The sequence below is a fragment of the Pseudochaenichthys georgianus genome, chromosome 21 (assembly GCF_902827115.2).
Source record: "Pseudochaenichthys georgianus chromosome 21, fPseGeo1.2, whole genome shotgun sequence".
NCBI lineage: Eukaryota > Metazoa > Chordata > Actinopteri > Perciformes > Channichthyidae > Pseudochaenichthys > Pseudochaenichthys georgianus.
In genome coordinates this window covers 23,736,162-23,763,456 of record NC_047523.1, presented here as the reverse complement: position 1 = coordinate 23,763,456, position 27,295 = coordinate 23,736,162, and the positions used below count along the sequence as shown (strand labels likewise).

Genomic DNA, 27,295 nt, shown 5'->3' with positions numbered 1-27,295 from the left:
TTAAAAGTTGAAAATTTTAAAAGGTTTTATTCAAAAATGTCAAAGAAAGGAAAATAATAAACTTTAGGCAACATTCTACTGAAAAACAAAAGTCTTTGGCTTTAACAAACACCACAAAAATATTCCTTTAAACTGTACATACAAGTTACCACTGGCAATTGTGTGGCACAAGTTTAAAAAAAATAATAAAACACTAAACTTTCATATAGCTCTATGAAAATCTCTTATTTTCTCAAGCTGTCTGTACAACAATCTTCATAAATTAGAACTTTTTTCATATAACTTAATGACTGTTCAACATGGTGGTAACTTATATGAGCATGTTTTCTTATGTGCACTTCTGCAACTCTTGACCCAGATACTATGGCATTTGGTTCAGACGCCACTAGCAGCATTCACCTCACAAGACAGTATTACTTCTCAGTCTTAGGCATTACACAGAAATCTCAAGTATAATCACAGCAGCCCTTTACATTTGTTGCACATCCAAGTTAACTATAGAGGAAATGCTGCTGTGAGTTTGTCTAGACCCTCGACAAAGCAACAAACATGTTGGAGACAAGGAGAACAGATCCAGTTAACCCCATGCTTTGTTGTCATTGTTTAAACCATTTTCAGCCTCTGGTATTTATTGTCATAAAAGCAGCTTAAACTATGAAACTGGATGTTTGAACATGAGTAGGAACATGTAGTTGCCTACTCAAAGGATTACACTAACACATCATTACAAAAAATAGGTTTGAAGGAAATCAAAAAGTATTCAAAATGACCTATAAGGAAACAACTGTATGTGGCCAGCTCCTGAGCGTGGCATTTGGTCTGGAAGGTGGGGCTGGACCTGCTAACCCGACCTACTACAGAGGAGAAAGAAAACTCTGAGGTAGATAACTGCTCTCACTGACCACCAGGTCGAATCACAGGCTTACTGGAGGATACCATAATGAAATATAAGCCTACTTTAATCCACTAAGATCAAAACATTATCTGAATTGTTCTTTTAAGAAGGTTGTAACGCTCACCTATAATAGTTTAAATGTTCTTTCTTTTCAACGTATTCATACCCATGATGCATTTTTATGTGTGAAATTAATTTGTTGCACTTCATGCTTGTGTGTGTCCGTACTGTTCTATTATGAAAACTGAACCTTATTGTACAAAAAAGGCACAAACTGTCCAAACTGCAATCTGGTTTGCAGAGCCACTTGTGTCCTGGGTTAAAGAGATACATGATTTCAACAATGTACTATTTCACAATCTTTGGTGAAGTAAATTACAATTGAAAGTGCCCAGGTTGTTTCCTTTCAAAGAGCGAGGTGCAAACACACACACGTAGTCATCTTATTTTACACCCCCAACTCGCTGAACTTTTGCCTACGTTCTTTTACAAGGCTGCAATTCGTTTTTTTGCACAATCATAAGTCTATGTTTTTTCTGTTTGTTTATCAAATGTGAAAAAGACACACCCCATCAAAAAAAACATAAACATCACCCAAAAAGACAAAAACACGAACGACAAACAAAACACGTTCCCCTTCTCATTCCCCCACCCTACCAAGTTCAATTTCATCTACAATACCAAGTAATTAAAAAGGCAAGATTCAAAAAGGTAACACAGTCCAACATCCAGAAACATGAAAAGTCTTCTTACTAAATAAATATTACACTGAATTAAATCTCAGATGTGGACTCATTAAAAACGGTTTCTCTAAAATGTCATGTACTTTTCTATTAGTTTTGTAGGGGAAAGCAATAACACATTGATTTAAAAGATTCACTAATTTCCAAGGCAAAAGCTCTCAACATTTTGTTTTGCTTATTGCTGCTCTCTGTGGTCAGTGTATCATAACTATGAAGGCAAATTTGAATCCGACAGCAAGATCAATCTAAAGTACTAAGAGAAATCACTTTACAAGAAAACAACACGTAACACTTCACCAGAGCAACACTCACACAGCAATCACAAAACATCATTTTCAAAATGTCAAAAAAGAAGTCTGGAAATATCAACAAAAACATATTTACTATCATGCACCTTGAACAACTAGTCCCATGATTCTTCTGTGTCTCCTGTGGCAATCCTCGGTAAAAAATAAACGTTTTCTAGTATGAAAATAAAACTTTTTCAAAACATTTTTTTTTATATATATTGATGAAGTCAACATGATACCAAAAATAGTCTCACTTAAACATTTGCAGAACCTGTGCAAAACAGTGAAAAGATCCTCAGCATCTGTAGACATGATTGTTTCAGCTGTTCCAAATGTTACCTCAGAACTACTTGGTTTGTTGGTAGGAATATGGGGAATGATTGCCGGAAGAGTCCACTTGTGACTGCGCACCATTGTCCTGGAACATAGAGTAAAATAAAAATGAACTTCTGTTTTAAATAGCGATCATTCTTTACATTGCATTACATGGCATTTAATCAAAAGTGACCTACATTCATCAGGCTGCAGTGATGTTGTTGCACGTACCTCTAAAGGAACATTTGATGTCTGCATATGTGCATACTGTGGAATATATGCTCCTTGCATAGCTGAGTTGGCCGCCATGAACTGCACAATAAAGGAAAGAGAGTCATGTTGCATGTTCATTTACATTTGAATGAAGTGCTTCAAACACCGTGTTCCCAAATAGGTATGATCTGTGGGCTCATATGTGATCCCATGCAGAGTTCCCTTACCGTTCCTGCGTTGCCCATCGAGAGGTGACTCATCTGCTGCGCAAGAGGGGCCATCATGGAAGTAGGCTGTAGTGACATAGATGGGTCCATAGAGGGCGATAACACAGTACCCTGGAAGAGGAGTGTGAGAGGATGAGAGGAAGATTTGCAGCAAAGTCATTGAAGGAATATTCCCCTCGAAAACTGAAATACTACTAAAAAAACGAATAAATCAAAAATAAAATGCTAGAATGACGAAAAGGATGCAGAATATCTAGGATTTAAATGTATATTGCAGGATTGGATTTCAGAGAAGGGAAGCAGAGTAATCTCAGACTTAACATGTAATGCCCACACCAGAAGGGGAGTAGACTCAAGCAAGTTGTCTATAAGCATCTTGGCTGGCCTGATGCAGCTTGTAATGTTTTCTACTGTGACTCAACGCAAGAAAATACTCTTCGCTCTCATTTCAAACCCATCTGTTGTAAGATATTCGTCATCTGTCATCAAATACACAGCTTAATTTAGTCTCTCCAAAGCAGTCGTTTTTACACTCCACCCCAGTACTGTAAATCCTCAAGGATCCGTGGCACCTTATGTGTAACTACTTCTCTCCCATATTGTGTCCAGTCTGTTTACGGAAAAAGGTTACGCTCGTGTTACAACCACAGTGATGAAATAGAAAAAAAGGACGCTTACTGGGTGGGGCAAGATGTAGGGTTGATGAGCCATCCAGGATGGGTTCTGCATCTGGAACATCACACAAGTCAGAAAACACACTGGAATTGCACAGCTGCTATTTGCAGAGATCACATGCTCACTGGCAACTGTCATGAAAGGGCCACTGTGCCCTTTGTCACATATTTAACCCACACCTCCAAAAGCCCAGAGGACAGGTTCCTGAATCCTGATGACACATGGCTTACAAACACGAATGCTGAGTTGCTATGCGTGAAATGATGAATGGAAAGTTGTATCTTAAAGTAAAGCTACATACAATCTTTGAACATATTCAAACCTGGTATGCTGAAACAGGAGACATGTAAGGAGACATGGATTGAGCAATCATCCTGTTTGAAATACTGTATGCTTGTTGGAAAAATCTGGGGACACAGAATAAAAGAGCCATTTAGTGAAGTTTAGGAAATAATAATATGTATACTGACTGCTACAGGGGAATATAATCTGTTGTTGGAGTTTACCCATTTTGCAAAGCAGCTGCACTGGGATCATATGTGAGTGTCATTCCAGCCTGGGAACAAAAGAAAGCACAGGTTTGGCAACTAAGCACAACATGCAACACGACACACAGCATCATCCTGCATGCAACAACCTATTGTGCTCAAACCTGAAAGCAGGTGCCTGAGACTACAGGGTGCATAACCAGGATTACAATATAGGAGTGACAGATACAAGCAATTTATTCCGTAGGATATTTTTATTTATTTGTTATCACTGGTTGTAATATTAGTTATACTCTCTGCTGTTAAATCATTGTAGATACACCTCATTTATTATAATTCCTCATTATGAATTGTTCCACATCACAACCTACCAGTCTTGAGTCACCGTCTCTTCCCCAGCCGCGACCATTCAGGACAAATCTATTCTGATTTTGACGCTTTTTCTGTCCACCATCAGCAAACTTGCACAGCAAAGGTTCAGATGATACTAAAGAGGGAGAAGGGACAGGAGAACAATGTAAAATGTTCGTCTCAGAGTAACATAATCACACACACTCCTGTCTCTTATTGCTTGCCATACAGACACCGACTCCCCCGAGTCAGGGGAGTGCACATTTACTCGGCGGCCTGGGAACGCAGACATCTAATTTGGCAGCTGTGGAGCTGTAATCCCCTCCCCTTCCTAAAGGAGGCAAGGCCAGCAGAGACTATTTCAGTCTAATAATCCAATTTAAAAGCTTAGAGAGGGAGTGGATGCCACACAGAGCAGCCCCCCCACTCTGGTTTTCTTTGTCTGTGCTCTGCCACTTAGTGCTGAATGTATGTGAGCAGCAGACTCACTGACTCCTGTTGGAGGAAGGAATCAGTCGGCAGTCCACTTCGCTCTGCCGATACACGGCAGCCATTAACAGTGTGCACATTATAGTCATCACATATGACTTCCATGGCATGGCAGTTAAACGAAGTATGTTTTCATTACATTTCTGCAGTTCGCTCCTAGGAATGTTCGATGAGTTATACTGTGTTCTTACCTGGAACACCTGCAGGTGTTTTAATAAACTTTCCATTGAAGTGAGAAATGACTGCATCACATTTTTCAGTTGACTCCATCCTGAAAACATAGAAGACATACAGTATAATTATATCTGTGACAACTGCAGAAACAAAGATTGTGCAGGTGCTTTCCAAAACCGACTTCCTTTCTGGGAAGGTGGGAGAGGTGGATCATTATGAAAGATTGTAAGCTCAAAGTGTACATTCTGTCGATTGCAATCAACGTGTAAACCTTTCACCATTGTGTCCCCACAGACCTATTAACGCATTAACATGTTTGTGATGTCACACATGAGCCTGGCCTCGCCTGTCAGGTATTTCAGTCAAATTAAACCACCCAGTCATAGCGAAACTATTTCTTAAAGGAGTTTCCATTTGTCTATACATATCTGCTCTCTCCGCCTTGTTCTTGACAACATAGCTATGTGTCTTTAGGTATTCATTTTAGAAATTAAGCTCTTTCTATATTACACTAAGAGGGATATTCATAGAGAAAATCTGAAAAAAATGATGATTTTATTACATTTGAAAGCTGTCCTATGGAAATGTTTTAAGCAATATCCTATCATGGGTAGTGGATATTACCTCCTATAGCATGGATTTTAACCCTTTGGTATTGTTAGCAATATTCTATTAGACATTTAAAATACATATTTACGTTGCCGCCTAATGTTATGAAGGCAATACTGCAACGAGTCCCCCTTTCTATGTCGTAACGTAATTTTCATGTCACCATGTAAAGAGGTCTCTTTATTCTATTTAATCACATCAATGTATCATATTCTATGTCCTCTAGTTTGGCTATTTTGTTGTTAAAATGTTATGTGTGGCACCAGTATAAAAATACGTCAGGACCATGAGTCATTGACAATAAAAGACTGACCTTGCAAAGCCCACCCCTCTGCTGCGTCCACTGGAGTCCCTCAGGATGCGCGTGGATATGACCTGGCCGAAGTGCTTCAGCATGTTCTCCAGTTCCTGCTCATCCATGGACATGGGCAAGTTGGAGATGTAAAGGTTTGTCGGGTCTTGTTCTTGTTGCTGCACAAGGAAAAGAAGGGGAAACAGGAAACCAGAGGTAATGAAATTATTCGGGAAATGCTTGAAAAACGCCCGGGAACACATAAAACATTCGTCTGTAGTATCAATTTCACACTGGCTTTGGTTACAAGGAGGAAGAGGGGAGCGGCGGAGATTTCTCTTGCAATGTCATATGCTTTCTCCCTGGAAATGGCTAAACGTTTAATAGTCTCTAATAAGGTCTTCAGTAATGGGGTTAACATGCCTCTGCTTATCTCTGCTTCTCCCTGTCTGTCTCTGTTGGGGCTTTTAGGTGGTAAAGGGTCACTATATGAGCAGTGATAAATAAGAGATTTGCATGCAGCCCACGGCGGCTTGAGGCTCACATCAGCTGATTTCTCGCTGTATTTTAATAGCATCAGCAGAAACATAAGACACGGCTACGACTCCCAGGGGAGCGGCCCCTCACCATTAATATTCATCAGCGATGTGTTATACAGAGTCGGCTACAGGGACAGCTTGGATTACTAAAAGTAATACACTGACAGAGAAATCTACATTTCAGAATTAAAGGACAAAGATGGAGCCACCGCCTGCTCTGCAACCAAACCCAGCTTTACCTTGAAGGCCTTTGGTGGGGGGGATGAGCAGCAATATGGCTAAGTGTCCCCTAGATGACCTCCCGCTTAGGCACTTGATGAATTGTTAATAACAGGAAGCTGCTTTCTTTCTTTTCAGCCATAGCAGCTCCTCTGTTTTAACACAGACTCTCTTGCCATGTTAAAGACATTTTGGAGAAAGAAAATCACATATGTGAAAAACAGCTAAGAGAAATGCAAGGACAATAATGATTGCAGTGAGATAAGACCTCTCGTTGTCCTTTGGATGGGTCACAAACCATCAGTCAGTGATGAACTGTGACTGATGCATGTCTGTGGAAGAAGAGCTGATGAAGATAGGTGTGGCTGATACAGGGAAGTTACTCTTCACCCTCACATTCACCTGGTAGATGCCTGGTCCAGCCTCAGTCTTATTCTGTTGCTACTGAGCAGCTCCACTGAAGCAGTTGGGCCTTTAAGCTGAAGGGTATAACAATGGTGGTAATGGGGAACGGGGATGTGCTGCTCCTTCACTTCCTCTGGCAACATGTAGCCTGCTGATCCAGAGATTTCTCCTCCCTCACCAAGTTTCATGAATATTGGCCAGTTTCTTTTTCACAATCTGACTGTTTGACAAAAACGAAACCAACAACTGAACCAAAAACATAACCTCCATGAGTGAGGTAAGAATGTCCCTTAATTAATGGCATTCCCACTGCTTAATAATACATTCTAAAATAATGTAATGGTATATTGTTGCCTATATTAATAACATTCTATACAAGTCTAAATGAGTCCCTTATATGCATACAGAGAAAGGAAAGCACATAGTCAAGTATCACTAGATATTCATTGAAGTAGCATATGGTAAAAAGCAGGGAAACTCTTATCTGGCAACTTCCCACCACCTGCCGATGAAATAATAATGAGAGAAAGCCCATTGAGGGCTGATAAAATAACAGGAAAAGGGACCTTTGTCAGAGTGTTCATTAAGTCCAAACAAGCTTCAGCAATAGTGAGAATAAAGCTAGAGTGAAAGGCTCACACTTTATAATGGCATTTACCTTCCACAATACAAAGATTAAACTTCAGCATGGCCCTTGGACCTGCTCTATTTTAATTAAAAATATAAAATGGGTGCACAGAGGCGTGTCAAGAAGCTCTACAGATCCCCAGACAGGGAAATGAGGCCATGGGTTCTTGCTCAGTGCTGTATGGGAACAAACTTTCCCCTGACTGGCTCCTGTTACCATAACAACACACAATTATTTACTTCCTTTCCTGCTGTCAAAGAGTTTAGGTGACTTAAGTAAAAGCCCACCATTCGAAAATCTCCTATACTATTCTGTGGACAAATAAAGCTGGATCTGTGTTGAATTACAACTGTCCACACCGTTACAAGTCATAGTTTCAACTATTTCCATTAAAGCAAGATTTTGAACCATTTCAATTTAAGTAATAGTTTAAAATGAAAACTATTTATTTATAATGACAATTTATTATAACTATTTTTTTCGTTTATTTGTATTCCCTGCAAACTTTACAGTTGTTTGAACCATATTTGCTGCATGTTCATTTTTGAAGTAGAGATACTAAATATAATCATATGTTTGTTTGGAGGAGACAAAAAGACTAGTCTCCTAGTCTCAGCACGAGTACTGTATGTCCATATGGTGGATCATTTGACTGCTACATTATCCAGCTGTCAGCAGCTCCAATCTCTACACCCTAAAGTCTAGCAATTGGCACCAATCAGTCTGCACCCCTTCTTAAGCATGACGCCTGGCCGGAAGCTGTAGGCTAACAGAATACCTTTGCTAACTTTCAATCGGTGACATATTTAATAAGAAAGTGGTGGAGCACAGATGTTAAATGTATTCAAACTATATTTACAATACTATTAATGCAATTATAGGAGTCAAACTCAATTTAGAAAAAGAAACGGACATGGGACAGGGTAGAGAATTAAACCAATAAGACGAAGGCTCAGAGTGCAGCAGGTGGAGGGTAGAGATACTATTGATAGAGCAAACAACTCACTCGAACAACACATGCATTCAAGTGATCTTTTTGATGGTAAAACAAATAAGTTACGGACATTGTGACGTCACAGGGCATTTCAAATCAAATAGACACACACACTATTTAAGGCCAAACTTACGCCTCATTAAATCTGTTGGTAAATTGTGCAAATGCATAAAATCAAATAAAGTTCCACCCACACTTATGCACAAATACCCACTTGTTTCAACACATGATTCAACTCTCAGACTCACTACCGACCAATGGCTGGGCAGCATACACCCCGCATTCACGGATTCCAGCCCTGTTATTTAATACCACGTAGATTAGGTTTAGCTCGCCTCCCCAGCCAGATGGAGGAGAAACCGTGTTACCGGGTGACTTGCATGTGCGTGATATACGGATTAGACTGTAATGAATCCTCACCTTTGCCATCTGAGCTTGGACACCAGTGGTCTTCAGGGCAGCCACAGCTTTCTGAGCTGCAGTGGGGTTGTCAAAGTCCACAAAGCCATATCCTGAGGAGACAAGCAGCACAGTTATAGCACGATATTCCAAAGCAAGCACAAAGAAACGACTAAGCATGCACTGACCTTCAACTCTCTGCGGTGGATGGTTAATGGTGTGTGTTCATTTGTGGGTGTATCATTTTAGTCAAATAAAGCTTTACATACAGTGCGTTACTATTTAAAATGTACAGTATGTATGTATGTTTATACTTTTGCACTATAGGCATATCTAAGTATGTGTATTTTAGGCATGCAAATAACGATTATTTTAATTATGAATAATTTTCTTTCGCCTATCTAATGTTAGCCAATAGCACAATTTCCATAGATAACCTTAATTACCCAGAGCAAATTGTGATGCTATCCCTAGCCTGGTTATGTCTGACAGGGACTCAAACAAAACCCCAAATGACTAACTTTTGGGAAAAGTGGAACCAGAGAAAGATATGATAAATTAATTATTAAAATACACTTTCTGTTAGACAATCAATTCGTTTGTGTGCTTTTGAAACTAGAGGTAGAATAGCGCTGATGATGCAGATACCAGCGTGACGTTCATGGCTCAGGTCAGCCTTTTGTCCTGGGGGGAGGGGGGGGGGGACGACGACGACAAGCAGGGTGAACCTGTAGTCCATAACCTCAACTACAGCTGCTATATTTAACAAGCTTAACTATGGTGTACATGTCAGGGCTCTTTCAGCTGAGAAATGGGTCACTTTGGTCACAAAAGTTTCATGTAAATCTTTGTCCAAGTAATTAATATAAATTCAGAATAGTTAAAATACAATGTTGAGAAACTCAAGGTCGCACAAAGTTTTTGGAGAAGCCGTCTGAAATTCAGTGAGAGCTCTGTTAAGGTCTTTAACAGTGTCCTTTTCCCCATTCACTGAGAGACATCGATTAACTGGCATCTGTATAATCCAGAGGAGAGTGACAAAGCATTCTCTTAATCCGATCAGCACAAGAGAGAATCAGTAAATCCCTCTTTAGTCAGATGGGCAGTCTACTAGAAATGAACCAAGGCCAACACTGTCACTCAGCAGAAGGAGGAGGAGTCGGACACTTTTTCCCCAGGAAGCACCCTCGGCAGTGACACATTAACAGACAAGGGCTGAGGCTTAAAATAACATGAGCTGGGAGGCAGCTTTAAGCAGCCGAGCCGTTTCCTGACATATCATCTGACACAACTGCATTGCTGCTGAATGACTTTCATAAAATCACCGGCTGTCTACCATTCTATAGGAAGTTTAGACGTGAAATCCTACAGGGAACGTCATTGGTTTAATGAGAGGTAAGAAAAAAGTGGGACCGTGACGTAAAGAGAAAAACAACTTTACACACCTTTACATTTGTTTGTAGTCTTGTCCAGGATGGCCTTTGTTGACACAATTTTGCCATACCTAGGGGAGGAGTAGAAAGGCGAGGCAATTGGTAGCTGGATTATGTATGAACCAGACAGAGCCAGTTATAAAACACACAGAGAGGGAGGGTTGAGCAACAACCGATGACATCACTGTACAAATATGAGAAACAGGAAGCGGTTTTCATGTGGTGCAGAAAATCCCCACCATGTGAGTGCGAAGCCAAACAGTCCCTTTTGAACTAAACCACTATCTTAAACTTCATAAAGACACGCCGAAGGCACGATAGCTTTTTTTTTTAGTTTAAAGGCACACCCTATCACTCACATATGCTTGTACGTATGTGCAAACCTCAGCCTAACCAAACACGGCGGTTATGAATTAAAAAGGAGAAAAAAAGTAATGTTGTCGGGTAATAGGCAAAAAAAAAACACTCTTTCTCCCTTTTTTTTTTCTTACACAAAAAGTCTCAAAAGCTTCACTCCTTTAACCGTGATCTTGTTGGTGATTCAGTTTATACATGAGAAAACAGTCAAAGTTAATAATATGTGAGTATTGTTTTTTATAATCTATCTGAATGTTCTATAAGTTAAAATAAAGAAGAATACAATGACGACACTTATGAGGCCAAAATGAATACGTGAGATATGTCGAACACCCAGAGAATGAATTGGCAGCTTTGTGTCGCAAAGTCAGTATCGTGTAAGAAAGGGCAAATCAAATCTCTGAGGCACCAGGGTGGTTCCTCTGCTTGGCAAATATAAAGCATTCAGCGCACAAAGAGAGCTGTGGCCCGAGCCCAGTGCCGACAGTATCTCTCCTTTATCTACACACGACATATGAAGCCTCTGCTGCTGCGCCCAACAGGTGTGGTTTTCAAGATACATGTCTTTGGTCATATTCAAAAGGATCCTCTAATATGGCAGAATGTTAGAATGTCCAACATTCACATATGAATCCATCGGTGTCTCACTATGCTCTTGCACGGTCCAAAACTACTCGATTCTTTAGAAAAAGAGGATTTCATATGAAATCATTTTCAACAGACATGAAGGGTTCCATTTCTTATTCAAAGACATAATATTAGAAAATAATAATAATACATTTCATTTATATAGCACACTTTAAAAACAACGTCATCTCAAGGTGCTTCACAATGCTATAAAGGAGAAAATAATAAAAACAAATAAAATAAAAAGTTATCTAAGGAGCATATTGAATAAAATAGGTAATATATATATATATATATATATATAAAAAGGTTAAGAGCAAGGAAGGAAAGGAAGAACATGCACAAAAGTAAATGATAAAAAAGACAACACCCTATAACAAAATGGCATATTTAAGACTAACCTGTAACTTTTCAACGCCTATTTTGTATTCTAACCAATATAAAGCAGCGGTTACTGCCACTGCAAATTCAAACTAGATTCTAAAATGTAAAAAAAAAGTCAATAAGCAGCATCAATAGCAGATATTGATGAGAGGAAGTGTGGTACTCACGGCTGACAGAGCTTGACCAGGTCATGGTCTGTGGTAGAGGGGGACAAGCCTCGGATGTAGAGGTTGGTTTTGCTGAGCTGGTCCCAGCCTGCAGTGCTGCTGCTGCTGCTGCTCGGGCTGGGGGGAGCCATGGGGTGGGACGACGGGGCAACAAGTGGCTGGAATAGGTGAAGAAAACACAGGAAAATGTAGTTACATGTTAAGTTCAGGCAGAGTGGTAATCAAACAATATTGTGTATCATCATGGCACCAAATGATCAAGTCCACAGTGTAGTAAAAGACCTTGGGAGTACACTTGTACAATACATTTTCCAGCAAGGCGAGAAGTGCAACCATGGTCTAGCAGCGTTTATCTACTTAACAAATCTTCAATAACTAATTTTGCAGCACTTTGGAGCAGCAGAAAAAAGCAATCAACACGATTTGAACATATTATCAGTGTGCATTTACACTTGTGTTTCCAGCCATTTTACAGTTGTATCAAGGCTGAAGAAAGCTTACGGCATCTGGAAATGACGCTGATGCGGTAAGAGTTAACCAAAAGGCTATAAAACCAAAACAGTTCAATAAAAGATGCTGAAACTCTAGCTGAGGGGAAATGCAGAGTTGGGTGATGACGTTGGGTATGTCACTACAGATGACCCCTTACAAATGCACATTGTCATTTGGTCCAGTGTTAAAGCAGATTTAAGTTAGTCTTATCCTTGTCCATGTCCAAGAGAAGTTGCTTGAAGATGTTGGAAAAAATAAGTAGGGAGAAATAGCCTATAAACCATGAATGGCATGGATGTGTGCCCTCACCAAGTCACTTAAATATAATGACTGTCTGTACACTCCATTATTAGTATATGGTTGGTTTTCTGACCGGTGTGAGGATTAATGTTTTACAGAGCACTGATCCGTATCTGTAGAACAATCTTCATCACACCCTGGCAGTCAGCACATTAAGGGTCTACAGGGGCTTGTAGCTCTGACATCAGTGTCACACCAATGTCACCGTCTAAGAGGTGTACCAAATGAGCTATTCGCAGGTCAACATAAACAATCATCTCTGGATCTTAACTATAACTCTTATTGATGTGTCCCTGTATTGCTCAGAAGGGTTTGAGTTACTTCTTGTATGACTGTATCTTTTCCCTATTTGACTTCAACAACTGGCACTGCGATTTTCACTAAGTATTAATATTTCATATTTATTTCATTTTAAATATAATATATTTTTTAAATTGTGTATTCCGTTTATCTAGGCCCTTTTTGTTTGTTTTATGTATATGTCACACTGTGGGATGGCGGGAAACGATATCTCAAGATGTTCTGGATGTATAACACATGTAGTAATTTTGACAATAAAGCTGACTGGCTTTGTTTCTTATAATAGCTGGAACTCAGGCCTGTTGTTGTGTGAAAGGAGAAGAAGTGAAAATCCTTAAGCGATTGGGCAATTTTGTGCTGTATGTTTACAATACACAGATGTCGTAGTCTGAGAGCTCTCCCCTCCAGGAGTCTGTCTTTTTGTTTCCTATCCTACACTGAATACCCCCCCCAACCCCCTTCTCTTGATGGAATCCCAAGCATGAAGTGCTGACAGGATTGAGCAACCCAAGTCTGGCCGAGAGGATCTTCTCTTGTGACGGGCAGCCTCACATAACTTCTCACTGAAACCAGTTTGACTTTTTCCCGAATGATTGGTGGCACGAGTCCCTTTTGCTTCCACCATAACAACACAGTAGGCTATCTGTCTAAAGCATAGTCTGCGTTATAACGTTATTATTAACATGGCTTCAGTGTATGCTGCAAGCAAAATTGTTCCACAGATTAAAAGGTAAAGGGATTATCTTTGGTGATCTGACAAAACCGCTCTTTAGTATTCGCCATAGAGACAACAGCAATAATGTTGCTACTTTTGTTACATATGTGTGACGGGAGTATTCAGAAATGTTTTTACAATTCTCGGAAAGCGTGATAAAAGAAGGCTGGACTATAATAATTGTGCAATATGTCACAGTTACTCTCGTGACTAGCCTTCAATTACAAACTACTTATGAGTATCTAAATGGATTTCCCTGATGTTTGTAAGACAAGGAAACATGACACACATATCATAAAATAGGCCAGGAATTAGAAGACACAGGAATGACTTCCTAAATGACGCTGAATAGAACTTCTAATACACGTTTCTCCCCAAATTTGAACTAGTGATTTCAAGATGACTGTGAAGGTGAAGAGGGGCTAAAACAATGCTGGCAAGTACTGTTTCATTATTATACTATACAGTCAAAGTCTTCATACTGCACTTCATTTAACAAACAAAGTAGGCTATGGCTCATAATCAAATTGTTTGCCCCTTATCACAATAAAGTGATACTACAACTTATTTCTCAGCATCTAAGAGAGACTGGTTCTTTCATTCTTAACAGTCAATTACGAACAGGCCTGAACAAAAGAGTGGGGTCAATACTGTATATTTCATATTTCATATATTAATGTTAGAACTTTACGACAGGAAATGAGAAAAACCAACAATGAAATGTTGGGAATCAATGGGGCTTAAGATAAAAGCTTTAAGATCTAAAAAAAACAATTGGAATGTAACTTTATAATTACGTCTTACACTCACTCAACCATATGAAACACTGAAGACAAGTTAGTATTTACAGAGAATTCCTGTCAAAGAGCCCTAAACTCCATGTCCTTAAAATGGGCTTCAGGTGAGTGCAACTTCCTTTTTATTCTCAGGGACTGGAAGTGAGTTCAGTTGTCACACATTTCCCTGTCTTCTCAGATGCAGGACTGTGAGAGGCTGTGATGGGAGTGGACGGCATCTTATCAGCCAGCTCCAGACCAACAGAGCCCGTCATATCCGAAGTGGAAATACGCAGGGCTTTCAGTAACAAGCCTCGCCCATGGCGCTCGAGCCACAGGATAACAGCATAGCACAGTGGATATGCTTATTCAAATCTTTTGGCTAAAGGGAGTTTTAAAAATCCATATGTAACTGGGACAAAGTGAATGCATCAATGGACAAGCAGTCATCCATACTTTATAATTGTGTACAACATAGAGAATCCTACTGAAAGAGAATGTGGTGTGTTTAAGGTAACCTGGGGTTCATCATTGAAAGCGAGTTTGACAAAATAGAAGCCATCCAATGGTAGGCCTACAAACTAAGAAAGGATATATATGGACATCTAAAACTTCCATTTGGTCGAGTTTCAGTGAAGTGTTGTTCAATGCCAGCCCATGTGTATCTTTATAATCTAAGATGTGTAAAAAGTGATGCTCTTATATGGGAGAGCAGACTGTTTTGCCATGTCTCTCCGGCAGGGTCGGACCTGGCTGGACCACAGCCCGAACAGTAGGCTGTTCTCTTTATGCATTATCTGATGGTTCATCACACACAGCAACACCACACGGACAATTTAACTGACGTAACCCAAAGTAAGTTTTCTTTCTGTTTAAGCGTCAGTTATTCAGCCTGTGAGCTGCTGTTGAATAGACATTTTCAGCAACGTTCATGAAGTCACCTTTGTGTTTTATGTAAGTAGCCTTTGATAAATATGAGCGTATTTACGTTACCTGTTTGCGATACGGAGTCCTTAGTGGGTTTCCAGTATTGGCAAAAATCATCCTCAGTTCGAATAGGGGCTGTTTTTCTTTAGTTAAACTACAATTTTCAAGCGAAATATATCAAACTCCTCGTATAAGTAGAAATGTTTTTGACATGGAAATCCTCCTTACTCCGATAATGGACACAGAAATGAAATGCTATACATATTAGCTGTATACATATCCTTGTTGTCGTCGACTATCCGGCAACAGAAACCTCCGTAAATTGTCCCAACTTCGATTGCCCAGCCCCGTTTGACTGGCTTCATTGATTTGCAGTCAGCGCTGCGCAGGAGGACTGACGCTGCCACGGAGGGAGAAACCATCTGAGCTTTGGGGTAGGGGCGTTCCCCAAACAATGTTCCCGAAACAGACTTCGATTATAATCAAGTCGCTCTTACTGAGATAATAGAGTATGATATTTCTTATTTAAAAAATACATGTTAGCATTAATTAATCATACAAGTTAGTGTTGTATTCAAACACATAATAGATAAACATTGTTTTCCCCTCTGTTTTTGTTCGTGTATTAAAGGTGCATACCAAACATTCCACCGTGCAGCTTGTCCTGTATCTGATAGTCTGACAAGTTTCTCGGTGTTTTTGCGTTTAACCAGAACAAACTAAGCAGAATATATGCAACAAATGGCAAACAAAATCTACTTCTAAGTCTAGGTTTAAACATAATTATTATTGGCAGTAAGGTATTCCATTTAGTAGGCAGCAATACGATGATCAATATGAGCTTCAATAATGACCATGATAAATTGGTTTGGTTTATGAAGTCCTGAATATTGGTTTTATTGTTATTCATAGAAATGTTGTAGTAAAACGCATCAATTTCCCGTACAACAAAGTTCAACACCCAGAAATAATAGAATATAACTAGATTCTTCGTAATACAAAAAAGCATTTAACCATCACTTGCACAAATTACACAAAACAATAAAACATTCAAAAGTTATATTGCCTTAATATATATGTATTTGTTATACATAATTTTGCTCCATTATGTTGAGTAAATTGGACAAATGTTTTTTTCACAATTTGAGTAAATGGTCAGTGGACAATTCCAAACCTCTGAAGAAAAAATATCTGCATGACTAGAAGAAAGAAAGGAAATGTGGAAAGTTTGCTTAAGATTATGGAGATGAGTTGATAATAAAGGATCAGGTCTTGCAGCAGAATAGTATTTTGTTAAAAGAGATGGCTTCTATTATGGACTGTGTGTAGAAGGACCCTCTTAATGTGAGTGACAGGTGGTCATGGTGAATTGTGTTTGTGTGTGGGGGAGGTCTTTATTGAAGCAGGTAAGAGGGACAAGCTGGGCTATAAATCAAAAGCAATCTACCCAGCACTGTCACCTGCTGATTGGAAAACCACACTGGTGGCAGAAAATGTGAATTAATGGTGACCTTCAACGAGGTACAAGCACCATGCTGTGGGCCTATCCGCTGTTTTCTTCTGCCTTTATAGCCCCTCTAAACTGTTGAACCTTCATGGTCTCCCTGATTTAGTTAGTCGTCGGTAGCAGAGGTTTTGCCTCACCACTGTCAGCAACAACAAATAAGACAGAAACGATGCAAATCAAATTTCATCTGCATGGTTAAAGACTTGTTTTCTTCGACCTGAACGTGCACTGGTGTAATGTCATAGAGAGTATGTGGTTCCAATTTAGCTGCATGAAAAATGGGGTCCTCAAAGCAGACTAATCACTGACATTATCCTTGAGAAACCACTATGACATCAGTGGCCTTTTATTGAAGGCATTGACACAATGTGTATACATATGTGTGTGTTATGTGAGATGCCATTCCTACATGAAAGCAAAGGTCATCAGTGGAGCATGGAAAGGAGTTCACCGGGCCAACTGGAGTCAATGGGTCAGCATTAGAGGAAAGGGAGGTCGGATTCAGCACTCTGCTCTCAGAGTACTAAAGGGGGTGGGGGTACATAGAGAGGTAATTGAACCATTGTCTTTTATGAAATTGTAAAAGGAAGGGTTATCTCTGCGTGTATATATACCTAAGCACATGCACTATTACTGGACACGGATGTTAGTATCACAGGTAGAATCTCAAAATAATTTAAATGTAAACACTTAAAAAAGTCAACAGTATATAAAATATGCATGTAAATCATGTGAATTGCGTTGATTTGTTATGAAAAGTCAGCCATTTTTGAATTGATATGAAAGGCGTTGGTAGTTACCCAAAGAGCATGCCTCTGAAGGAGATCTACTTTTATTATAGATGCCGGTTTAGATTGCACACACACTCACCCAAACAGGCAGAAACATGCATAGATGCAAAGATGTGAAGATCACATAGCATTCACTCACACACACTCACACACACTCACACACACTGGGTATTTCCAAGGGAAATAAGAAGGTGAGGTTATTTTAGACATTGTGCTGTTCTCACTCCTACCTGAGCTAAATAAAACGGTCTCTATATCAGCCAACAAAGTCTGATGTATATGAAGAAAGCGTTGCTCCCTGTTTTGTCACTTGCAAATCATAACAGCTTTTACAGTCTCACAGCTCATTTGCAAAGGTCTAAAAGACGTGCTTCCTCTCTGTGTTAGATTCCTCAGAAGTGTTCGAGCAGCTTCAGGAAGCTTTTAGTAACAGCCTCGGTACCTTCCTGCCTGGATGGATGGGAGTATTTAGGTTGGGCTGTGCAACCCCTTTATGGCAGCAGCAGATTTATTTCCTCTGACTCTTGACTGTAAATTAGCCACAAAAGAGAGCTGTGAGTGCCAGTGTGATTGTTTCACAGAGAAAAAAGGCCCACATTCACAGCTCTGGTCTGTAATTGAAGTGCTGATGTGGGGGAGGTGTTCATGACACCCTGCTCGGTTATTCAGAAAAAAATTAGTCACTTTACTGGTTCCATGTGATCATGAACAATTAAGGATTATTAATATAAGATACAATGTATGAATAAATTGTATATCAAGGTTAGATGTTTGAAATTAGAAGGTCTATCTCTATTGTGGAACCCCTCACCATGTTTGACGTAATAGTGTTTTATGTCCTGCAAAATATAATTTATCATCACACTGGTGGGAGCAGCTGAGTAATCCTTTGCTCTTTTCTTTATTTATTATGAATAGTTTTTTTGTAAAGATCAGTAAATCCCAAACAGAATAAAGAACTCCATTGATATATATCAAAAAGACAACTTAAAGTATCATGCTATATTTGAATAATATATTGTAGAGCCATACCTATATAAAACATGTCTGTGAAGTTTTTTTTTCAAAATACCAAACAGATCATGCATTTTAGCCATGCCTCATTTCGCTCTATTTGCTCTATTCCAGCCCTGTTTTTGCAAGGGCTGATTCTGTGGCAAATGAGCTGCAGCTGACCTCGCCCCCCTGCAAAGGAGGGGGGCGAGGCACGAGCGTCATGTTACCATGCTGTTACCATGTCACGGCAACCTCTCATTCCCCTGATAGGCGGAGAGTTGCCCATATAGGCGGAGCACCCCGTTTCTGACGTCAGAACATTACATTACATTACATGTCACTTGTTAGACGCTTTTATCCAAAGCGACTTACATACTCAATACTGTGGGCAATCCCCACAGGAGCAATCTGGGGTGAAGTGTCTTGCCCAGGGACACAACGACATGCTGACTGCAGCGGGGTTTGAACCTGTGACCCCCTGATCCGAACACCTACGGACAACCCACTACGCCACACGCCTCCGAACAATTTCAAATCTGTATCAGTCTGTATCAGATCCGTTGCAGCCCCGTTTTTAGAGATTTGGGTATGGAGGAAAAGAGAGAGGGTTGTGTTTTCTGACACTTGGTGAGTTCCCTGACACACCGGGGACACATATTCATGTATAAAAGACATACAAAAGTGCATTTTGCATGATAGGTCCCCTTTAATGTAAGCACCATGCAGCTGAAGGATAATATGGAAATACTACATAAAAGGCTATTTAGGAGTCAAGAAAAAGGAAATGAAGGAGTCCCTGCACCATCTGATGTGAAATGTTAATTATGACATCAAATAATATGAGTTATTGCTTTGTTGAACAATAAGTGCTAAATCTTTGTTGTTAAATGACAATTGTATTGATCACTGACATCGTTTCAGAATTGATGTAAAACATCATGCACACAGGGTTACAAGGGTCTATATAACACAATGTGTCTTATTTGAAAGTGTCCTCATATACAGAGGTTTGTATGATAATGTGGTTTTTATTAATAATTCTCACTGACATTTTCACGCATATTTCAGGCTTCTCTGATTTGTTGTCTAATATAAGGGAGGACATACTTGGCAGCCACAGGAAGGGTTTTATTGTGGAGCCTGGCCCTCATTTTGCTCCCGTCAAATGTCCCGAGAATGAGAAGCAGATGTATACAAAAGCTGTTCTTTCAGGCCTGACACTGACATAAAGAGCAGCGCAGTTTCATTGTGTACATTCTGCTGCCAGGCAACTCTCCAAACTTTATTGTAAACATCGTATTGTTGTATGTTCAGGCTCAGCATAATGCCATTGTCCACATTCTCACCATGGCAGTTAATGCATTCACATTGTCAATTTGAAGTTTACTTTGTTGGCGGCAACTTGCCATCAACTATTGGAAACATATTACTAAATAATCACTGCTTTGCTTCGAGTTATTAGCTACTAAAATGTGTATCAAAAGTATTCCTAACTTAAAAAATGGTCCAGACAGAGATCATAACAATACAATCAGCACAGTCCAGAGACAGCATGTAGGCTATGCCTCAATATGCGCTTGATTTGAGAAAGAAGATCACACATCCTGCAAAATATCAACAATTCTGCTAACCTCAAACTTCTTTCATTGCCTTTTTTTCATTTTCAGTTGATACAAAGACACTTTGTTTGGTAACCTGGTAACCAGTCGAATAATCATCAGATAGATCCTACCATCCCTTATAACGATAAGAGACACCATGAATGACTGGCCCCATTCTATAAAGTCCATTGACTGAGAACCCACAAGGAAGTGTGTTTAGGGATACACTAATAGACCAAAAAGTATGATTTCCTCTTCTTTTAATGAAGGATAACTGAAAGTGTGAACCCATGCTTTGTGTTTCCTGTTGCTCGTATAAATTCTATCTGGAGCCTTAAGTCTCCAGCTGATAATTCTTTCATGAGCTTAAGTAATAAAGAGCACTATGGGCTCTTTATGTGAGGTCGGCTAGGGACTTTCTTCTTAACCTCATATGCCCTTTCACTTCTTCAGTTGTGTTCCGTCTCTGGTGACATGTTGTACTATTTTACCCAACAAAGTGAAATATCTGACTTGACGTCTGCTTTACTTTTTCAGTGTCAGGTGCTATATTAATTTCAATTCTGTAAATAATTGAAAACATTAGACACATCAACAGATGCCAACTTGTTCTTAGTGTTTAGTAAGGGCACGTTCTGAAGAGCAAATACAACAGCATAATCTGTGAAGCTTTTAGAGATCTATATGCATTCAGCCACTTGTGTTTATCCCACAGGCCCCATCAAGTCCAGCACACCCTCAAGAAGAAATGCAACCCAACACACTGTACGATGTTCTGCAGGAATTGGGAGCAGTACGATTATTCATTAAGAATGGTCACATCCATATCTGTTTAACTTTAACCTCACCCTCTTTGAAACACACACACACACACACACACACACACACACACACACACACACACACACACACACACACACACACACACACACACACACACACACACACACACACACACACACACACACACACACACACACACACACACACACACACACACACACACACACACACACACACACACACACGGATAAGCTGAATTATGCCGGTAAAGGACCACCGCATTTCCCCAGAGATAATTTCGGCTGCAATTTATGAGGCTCTGCATCTCTGATGCGCACACCTCTATGACCGTCCCTTTACACATGACTATTGATTTTGGACGACTGAAATGCCTTATCTTTGTAATGACAAATTAGAAATCAATGCACATGTTTGAGGACGACCAGGAATATATTGCTGGCTCACTTAAGGGGCTTTTGGATGGTTGACATTGGTCAAACATAATGAGCATTTACGCACAATTAAATCAGCTAAAATAGATTGACATTTGACCAAAAGTGAAGGTTTTATGTTTCCAATAGGGCTTTTAAAATCTGACGACAAAGAGAAAACTAAAAAAAAGATACTAATGAAAGCAACAGGATATGCTCATCAACATGAGAGGTTTGTGGTGAAGCACTTGTGTAACAAGGAAAGGAAGAAAACTTCCTCTTGCTATCAATCAGGAAATTCAATAAGCTTGCAGAAAAGTGTTCTTGCTGTATTTGTCCATGGCACAGTTACAGTAAGGTCATCTTATTTATCATCAAGGTACACGTGTGATGGTGCTTTAACACAGCTGCATGTTTTAGATACTTCCTGTAATTTTGCATTGCCAGAAAGAACCAATAGGAGGAAAGATCATATGACGATCATAAAATTCCCCTTAAAGATAAAGAAGATAGAAGAAACTACTAATTGTGTATAACCCTCAGAAGTGCAGAATCTTCTTTTATTTTCTCAACACATTCATCCCCATCCTCATCAAATAGCAGGAAGCCCCTGAGGCCAGAGCCTCAACCAAAAGAATATTGTGTATACAGCTTTAGCCTGTGGAAACCACAGCGGATCACTCTGCTCTGACACACCTACTTTCACATATTCCAGAAAAGAACACACATTGTACCTCTTCACAGACGTTGTTGTTAGCACCACCATTCAGATTACTATATTACAGAAAACATTTTAACGATTTTCTTTGCAAAAAGACAAAGAAATATTGGATTTATTATTTTCCCTTTCATTTAGTTTCTTGGTTTCTTGACAGCGAGCTCTCTCTTGACTCTCCTCCACCTCTCTCTGGGGCTCCTGAAATCTGATATGTGCTTCCCCCTGCATTCCTCCTCTCCCCCTTCTCCCCCGGCATGCCTGAGTCCTCTGCTCTGCCCTCTGTCTGATCTCGCGTTTCTGCGGACCCACAGCAGATTGTTTATTTTGCTAGACACGGAGGAAACATGGACGGACCCTTACATTGGCTCAAGATTTACTGCTGAGCTCCAGGCAGGCTCCAGTGTGATGTGTATCTGGAACAGGGACCCCTATATCAGCAAGCTTAGTCTCCTTTCACCAGTGACACATCACAAAGGACAATGGGATTGCCTGCCTAGGGAATGCAACGTTAAATGATCACATCAGTGGAAACATGGTCTTGTGCATGCAAATACTCCACTCATCCTGCTAATTGTGGTTATTAAGGGCACAGATCATTCAATAAACCAAATACACCAACGTCCTATAATAGACAAAGGGCAACACTCCCACACACACACACACACACACACACACACACACACACACACACACACACACACACACACACACACACACACACACACACACACACACACACACACACACACACACACACACACACACACACACACACACACACACACACACACACACACACACACACACACACACACACACACACACACACACACACACACACACACACACACACACACACACACACACACACAGATAAGCTGAATGATGCCGGTAAAGGACACCACATTTCCCCAGAGATAATTTCGGCTGCAATTTATGAGGCTCTGCATCTCTGATGTACGCTTGTAAGTGGTGAGGTCAGGGTAGTGGACTAAAATTGCTTTGGGACACTCATTTTTCAAGAGGAAAACATCTATCTGCTCACTTTATTGTCTACTTGTGTATATATGTAAGTTTTAAGTGGCTGCATGTAACAGAGATTGATTACTGGTCTAAAAGCAACAATGGTTTCTAATGAACGCAAAAAACCCAGTCTATTCTTCTTCTTCTTCTTCTTCTTCTTCTTCTTCTTCTTCTTCTTCTTCTTCTTCTTCTTCTTCTTCTTCTTCTTCTTCTTCTTCTTCTTCTTCTTCTTCTTCTTCTTCTTCTTCTTCTTCTTCTTCTTCTTCTTCTTCTTCTTCTTCTTCTTGTGGAGTGCTAATACAATGTGGTCCCACAATGCAGACAAATACACATATTGTTGTTGAAAATGCTACTTTGCCTTCCAACCTAAGTGAGTGTAGCAGCTGATGGTAATACATGGAGCTTTGTGGAGACAATTATGATTTATGAGTCATATGAGAGAGATTGAAGTCAGAATATTCAGTACGTTTAAAGAAAGTGAGAGAGATCAAACAGAGCACAGTGCCACATGAAAGGGAACTGAGTATTCATAAGTCTGTCCTATCATCTTTGTACTTCTCCCATCTTTAGTGTTTACTCTCATATGGCACTTAACATTGATAAAGAGTGTATTGCGGAAATATTTCTGATTTTCTTCTCTTTTTGTGGTAATGTATTACTATCCTGTGCAGCCAGCTGGGTAATATAATTTCCTCCACAGGAAGGATGAACAAAGAGAGGATTAAGGACTGAACAGAAAGAGAACTTGAGGTGAATGATTCTGTTGTCATTGAAATATTCCTCAACCAATAATAAATCAATCAGTGCTTATCAGTATACCGCAGTCTACAATGACCTTCTTCTTTACCAGACCCACAAGACACACTTTATGTCCATACATTCAGATTTCAAAGCAACCATGGAAAATGAACAACACCCTTAAGATGACCTGCTGCTCCCTTCCTTAAAGGAATTCCTGGAGTTTTTCTTTTATTGAAATCGGGGTTGTTGGTGGCACTCTGGGAGTGTAAGTCATTCTCAGGAGAAGCAGAGGTTGAGGTTGGAATGCCAGCAAGGGTCGCAGACGACAACCTCTTGGGCCGGACTCCAGAAGACGCTCTATGGAGCGACCAAGCCACCGGAAATGGAAATGCTATTCCTGCTTTGTCGGACATATTTGGATACAATCAGTTATAGAGATAGACAAAACGTTGTTGGCTCATTTGATCTAAACCTACATATACAACAATTTAAAGACTAAAAGAAAGGGTTTGTAAGTTTAAGAAATGAATGTAGTTGGGTTCCAATTATTAAGATGGCTGAACACTGTCTCTTTCTTAACAGAAAATTGATATAGATAACCTATTTTCTTTTTCATTGTCAGAAACGACTTTTTAAGAAATGTAGCATCTATGTCTTCTGACCACAAGGAGGACACAGACAGAATAGGTTGTGCCATGTTTACAAATATCACTTTTGATAAATTGTCACCATCTGAAATACATTATTAGATTGTAAAAGTATTAACTTGTGACCGATTATTAATATTCCCAGGCAGGATTAGTTAATATATCACTAAAAGTGCTTTATGATATCAGTACAGGTGTTTTATTTTAAAAAGCTAATTTAGTGCACCTTTACTGGCAACATATTTATGTTTGGAAAATATTACATGGAAGTTGTGGATTTTAGCAATTGTAGGGTTGCTTTTTTAATTGACATTGCTACCCCATTAAGATCTAGTATTCAAATGAAACTGAGAATAAAAAAGACCTGTTTCATTGCTTCAGTCCATCATAGATACTATTACTACTACATTTAAGCTCTGTGAATCTTCAACAATATAAAGTTAAAAAACTGTAATGGAGTTAAAAACCTCATACATCTCAACAAGTCACTCTAAGCTGCCATCTACTGGTTGCTCTTGTTTGTGCTGCTGGTATTTCTTGGGTTGCTGTTTTTCTAGGGAGGGAGTTTACTCAATGCAGTCTGGTACATGGGGCGAAATTATAAACCCTAAATCATGTGCAGAAATATCTCTAGATAAAACAAATACGGTTTGATCAGCTGCAAAGCACTGGTTGTAAAGAACCGGGAAGGGGATTACCAGTGTGTCACCAGAGTATTGCATAATAAATGGCTCACTGTAGGTTCATGCTGACAGAGAGAATTACAAATGAAATTCCAAGGTATCCCGATAGTAAGATAGTCAGCATTTCTTTAGGATTATGAGGTTTAAAAATAAGTGTAAATAATGAACTAAAACCGAAACTGTAATCCCTTTTGCTTCAGGGACTGGGTAAATCAAGCCACTGCCGTATTTTGGTTTGTAATGTTACCGTAGGAACAGTGAAATTGTAAATAATAGTCTTGTCAATTTGTAAATAAGGTTAAAATTATATATCAATGCCAAATGAAGCTCAACCATGTATAGTCATGTGATCTAAGTGTCAAGTGGTGCTTGTGGCACAATATTTCCAAACAACAGTATATTCTATATTCATAATCATCATCCAACATGTATTCTTCCTCAGGAATTTCATACATTTGACTCAGAACAGGTTTTCGGAGGTGGATCAGAGGTAACATAACAAGCCTTAATGAAGTATTGTGAGTCTTGGCCACAACAAGGGAACTTCATCTCTCGTGGTATAAATCATGACCACAAAACCTAAAATATCACCAGAGGGCACCAAAGTTCAGCAAAGCACACCACCATAAAAACTGGTAATGTAGTGTTCAAGTATATTGTGGAACAGATTAACAGAACTTGCCTTGACTATTGTTATTTCAGGGTATTGGAAAACAGTCAAGTCTTTGTACTGAGAAAGTATATTTATTTGAGTGAGGCATCTTCTCTCATTAATGAATAAGTACATTTTTGCCATATACTCAAGACTAACTTGTTTTTGCTGACCTCTGGTGATAGTTCTCACCTTGCATTATTCTACAAATGTTGAAGTGAACATTCAGTGCATGTAGATTTCATTGTTGGCTGTGGTTAAGTTATTAATATTTTCACGTGCCTATTTCTTTCACAGATGGTCAGCGATGGAACAGGTACTAAGAGTATATTTGGGCTTTAAACTATGCTGCACATGGTAATGAATACAGATTAGGATTTGGATTAGTTAAAGAGCCTGTGACACGGTTTTCCCCCATCATCCAAACCCATCAATTTGAGTACATATTGTCCCCTTGAAAACCGTTACTGAACTGATTTTGGATATTTGTACTTTGATAACCATTAATCTGCCTTCAATGTTGACAATTTTCTGGATCTTCTCGCGGATTCTTCAAGTCCCGCCAAATGATGGGTGACGTCATTGCGGGCACAGCGCTCCAGCTGCACCGTCCAGGATCCCAGCATCTGCATGTAAACCTTTAGATATATACAGTCAGATGTAAACGCACGATGGTGCACACAGCAGCAAGCTCAGACAGCGATGACAGGTTAATGTTGAACGTGTCTGAGAGCTCATATGAGGCTGAAGGATCGGTTTATGTTGTATCTGTTAGAAGTTTAGGAATGAGGTCTGTGTCTTTGACATTAGCGCTGCTAGCCACCTGTGCCCTGTACTACGAAGCCAGTTCAACAGACTCTGGATATGTTTGAGTAACAAACAAACTAACAACAAACTAACAAACGAGATCTCGCTAAGCGGTCCTACGACGCTGGTTATCAACTCGGTAAATCAAGCCAGGGTTTCTCTCTCCAGCTGAGAGCGCGTTCACGTCTAAGACACGAGTGGATCTGACTTTAATTACATTTGTCTCGAGTGTTTCGTCAACATAATGTGTTAAATAATACTTCTGCATACAGTCTGTGACACTGTAAGTGTTGCACGGCCAGATGAGGCTGGAGAAGCTGACTCAGATAAGGAAATATATGATATATTATGATTATTATATGATCGATGATCTGATTGATGATGTAATATGAATGATAAGTGCGACACGTCGGCGTCTTCTCTGCATACGGCAGTTTAAACTGTATTTTCTTTATCCTGTAATATGACTTGAGAGATTTAAACTCCGCACAC

The 27,295-nt window shown here is 39.6% G+C and overlaps 1 protein-coding gene across 2 annotated transcripts; it reads right to left on the bottom strand.

Annotated features, from left to right (window-relative positions):
- On the bottom strand, positions 1–15,791 carry LOC117466492 (RNA-binding motif, single-stranded-interacting protein 1). Of its 2 annotated transcripts, none has more exons than XM_034109759.2 (13): positions 15,490–15,791; positions 11,914–12,071; positions 10,391–10,449; positions 8,967–9,058; positions 5,783–5,940; positions 4,878–4,957; positions 4,218–4,333; positions 3,865–3,914; positions 3,681–3,765; positions 3,362–3,412; positions 2,684–2,794; positions 2,441–2,555; positions 1–2,346 (listed from the first exon to the last, which is right to left on the bottom strand). In XM_034109759.2, coding segments are annotated over exons 1-13 (1,128 nt in total). In that variant the 5' UTR covers positions 15,541–15,791; the 3' UTR covers positions 1–2,344. The 2 variants fall into 2 exon arrangements, with proteins under 2 accessions (XP_033965650.1, XP_033965649.1); XM_034109758.1 differs by having other exon boundaries at positions 2,475–2,555.
- Between the last annotated feature and the right edge of the window lie 11,504 nt (positions 15,792–27,295).

Excerpts from the sequence above, each read along its gene's own strand:
- LOC117466492 (XM_034109758.1), bottom strand. The coding sequence starts at position 15,540 with ATGATTTTTGCCAATACTGGAAACCCACTAAGGACTCCGTATCGCAAA. Across the intron at positions 9,059-10,390 it reads GACTACAAACAAATGTAAAG|GATATGGCTTTGTGGACTTT; the intron begins GTGTGTAAAGTT and ends TTGTCTCCTCAG. Across the intron at positions 2,795-3,361 it reads CCTACATCTTGCCCCACCCA|GGTACTGTGTTATCGCCCTC; the intron begins GTAAGCGTCCTT and ends CTCCTCTTCCAG.